This window comes from Lathyrus oleraceus, chromosome 6 (assembly GCF_024323335.1).
Source record: "Lathyrus oleraceus cultivar Zhongwan6 chromosome 6, CAAS_Psat_ZW6_1.0, whole genome shotgun sequence".
Taxonomy (NCBI): domain Eukaryota; kingdom Viridiplantae; phylum Streptophyta; class Magnoliopsida; order Fabales; family Fabaceae; genus Lathyrus; species Lathyrus oleraceus.
Window position 1 is genome coordinate 120,098,176 of NC_066584.1, and position 2,880 is coordinate 120,101,055.

The window sequence follows — 2,880 nt, forward strand, 5'->3', positions numbered from 1 at the left end:
TTTTAAATTTAATTTTTATTACTATTGATAGATAAGATAAATTTTATTCAAAATATGGTACACTTCGGATTTGAATCGGGACCGTCTATGATAAAAGGACTGCACCTTACCAATATGTCATTTCATCATAACTTGATATTTTTGCTGGTAATTATGTTAACCTGAGATTTTTGCTTAACATTTCGACATAAACATAGGATATAAGATATATAGATATGCCAAGTGTAGATGACCCATTCATATTTTTGATATCAAGTCACAAATTCGATAGGTTGGCCTTTTCGACAGATGTGATTGAATGATTTAAAGACGTTTTTAATAGCAGTGACAGTTTGAAGCAATTCTAGTGCCGAAGACACGTGAAAATAAATCAAAATACGAAAGCCCATGTAGTAGTGTATGCGTCAGATTTTGAAGAGATAATTATTATTGGCAGTTGATAATGTATTTAATATATAAGAAAATTTTGACTCTATAATAACGGTTCACATTTCACTTTGTTCTCTTTAGAGCTCATACATTTGATTCACTAATACAATACGCTTGTGAGAAATGTATGAAGGCATGTTCCATTTTTAATTAAAACATTTTGATTGCTTTATTATTGTTTACTCCTTTACTTGATTTTGTTAATTTAAGCCTTTTACTTTATTTCTTTTGTTATTTGTATTAGAAATTCTTCCAGCACCATTATATTCTCTCAAAACATTTTACACAAAGTATTATTTTGGATTTTCGAGTTTGATCCTACAAATGAACTAAAACTCGTGATTGTTTAGTGTAACACCTCAATTTTTTATTTAGTTATTTTATTTGAGTTTAAATTCTCATTATCCAAAAACAATCCATACAATTGATCCATAGTTGAATTGCATTCACATGATTTTGTAACTTTCTATGCAATGTACATCTCAATTAACATCAAGAGATGGTCTTTTAATTGTGTCTAATCGGCTCCAAAATTTTGAGAATATGGTGTACACTAACGATCCTAATGGAGCGTATAATAGATCATATTTTTTTAAAGGCGAGAATTATGCTTATTGAAAAGATAACATGTATGTACATTTACAATTAGTTGAAAAAAATCTATGGGTATCCATCTCCGAAGGACCTTTTATTCCTAAGGGCGACAACAATGTTGTTAAACACCCAAAAGATTGGACAGATAATGAAACCAAACAGACTTCATATGATTTGAAAGTGAGGAACATACTTATCTCATCTTTAAGCATGAAAGTATTCTACTCAATTTCACATCATAAGAGTACTAAAGGTATGTGGGACCCTCTCCAAACCCATTATGAGGGAATGGATGACACCAAGGATTCTAAGATCAACATGTTTATAGAGAAGTTCAAACTATTTCATGTGGACCAGGAGAATTTGTGAATTCCATGAAAACTAAGTTCCTCCACTTAATCAACAAACTAAGCAACATGGGTAAAACCTTTTCTAACAAAGATTGTGTTAAAAGTATTAAGGTCTAAGTGTAGGGAGTTTTAACCAAAAATTACTGCTAGAAAATAATATAATGATCTTATTACTTTGGACATCGCAATGTTATTTGGGAAACTAGCCAAACATGAGAATGAACTGAAACGACTCGCAAATAGCAAAGTAAATTTGAAAAAGAAAGAAAAAAAGGAAAGAAGATAAAATGGTTCTTTATTTGAAAGCTTCATCATCTAAAGCAAAAAAAGTCAAAGGAAGAAAAAATACAATGAAAAATCTCCTAAAGAAAAGGACATGGGTTTATTTGTCAGACATTATAACTGATACTTAAAAAGAAACAAGCTCAAGCATTCTAACAAAGGTTTAGTAAATTTCTAAAATACTCTCCCGCCTAAAAGAGAATACAAGAAAACAGATGATAATGTTTCATGTATTAGTATGGAAAATCGGGGCATTATAGAACTACATGTCCAAGTCTCACCAAACATCATAAAAAGAAAGATAAGGAAGTCTACAAGATGAAAGACAAAAGTGTCAAAGGTCGTAGAGCCTATACCGCATGGGAAGAAGAGGAAGAAGGCTCCTCGTTAGATTCGTGCTCAAATTTAGATGATGAGTGTGCCAACCTATGTTTGATGGTACGTAAGAAAGGTGAAAGCTCACATGTATATACTTCTAATCCTGATAATGAGTATTCTTATAATGAGTTGTCAAATGTGTTTAACAATATGTATGAGGATTCATAAATGATTTAAAAAAAAAATTATCTCCAAAAAGAAATGATTTTAAAACCTAAAAAGGATACAAGTGATCTTAATAGTGCATTGGATTCCCTTAAGGAGACACATACATCTCTAGTTAAAGAGTGTTTTAATGTTTCTGACACTTTAGTTGAAAATATAGAAAAAGTAGAGTGCATTACTTGTCCAACTTTAAAACTTGAAATTGAAAATCTCAAAGGACGATTAAGACATGTTATTTCACTGTCTTCTACTAGTTCTAGTTCTTCAAGTGATAGAGGCTAGTTTGAAGAAAAACCCTCATGTCACTAGGAAAAATAGAAAAGGTATTTCATCTAAAGTTATTCATCATTATTATGGTGATAAAGTTTGCATTAGTTTTCTTTTTCATATTAGGAATCTTTAAGTTCCTAGTGGTAAAATGACATGGGGTCATAAGTGTTCCTCAACTAAACCTAAAGGACCCACTAGTTGGTTACCTAAATTTCCTATTTGACTGTCTGCATGAAAGTATTATCTCCGCAAAAGGTTATGGTTCCTATATAGTGGATGTTCAATATATATGACAGAAGATTATTCCATGTTCATCAAGTTCGATGAGAAGGAAAGTGGTCACGCCACGTATGGGGACAACACAAGAGGTAAAATTTTAGGTGAATATATTGTGGGAAATCCCTCCATAATC

The 2,880-nt window shown here is 31.4% G+C and overlaps 1 protein-coding gene across 1 annotated transcript; it reads left to right on the forward strand.

Annotated features, from left to right (window-relative positions):
- The first annotated feature begins 1,056 nt into the window (after positions 1-1,056).
- Positions 1,057-1,392, forward strand: LOC127094347 (uncharacterized). Its single transcript, XM_051033190.1, has one exon. It carries the CDS (start codon positions 1,057-1,059, stop codon positions 1,390-1,392), a length of 336 nt encoding a protein of 111 aa, XP_050889147.1.
- Positions 1,393-2,880: the final 1,488 nt, after the last annotated feature.

What these genes read in the sequence shown, in the direction of transcription:
- LOC127094347 (XM_051033190.1), top strand. Translation starts at nt 1,057, where the DNA reads ATGTATGTACATTTACAATTAGTTGAAAAAAATCTATGGGTATCCATC.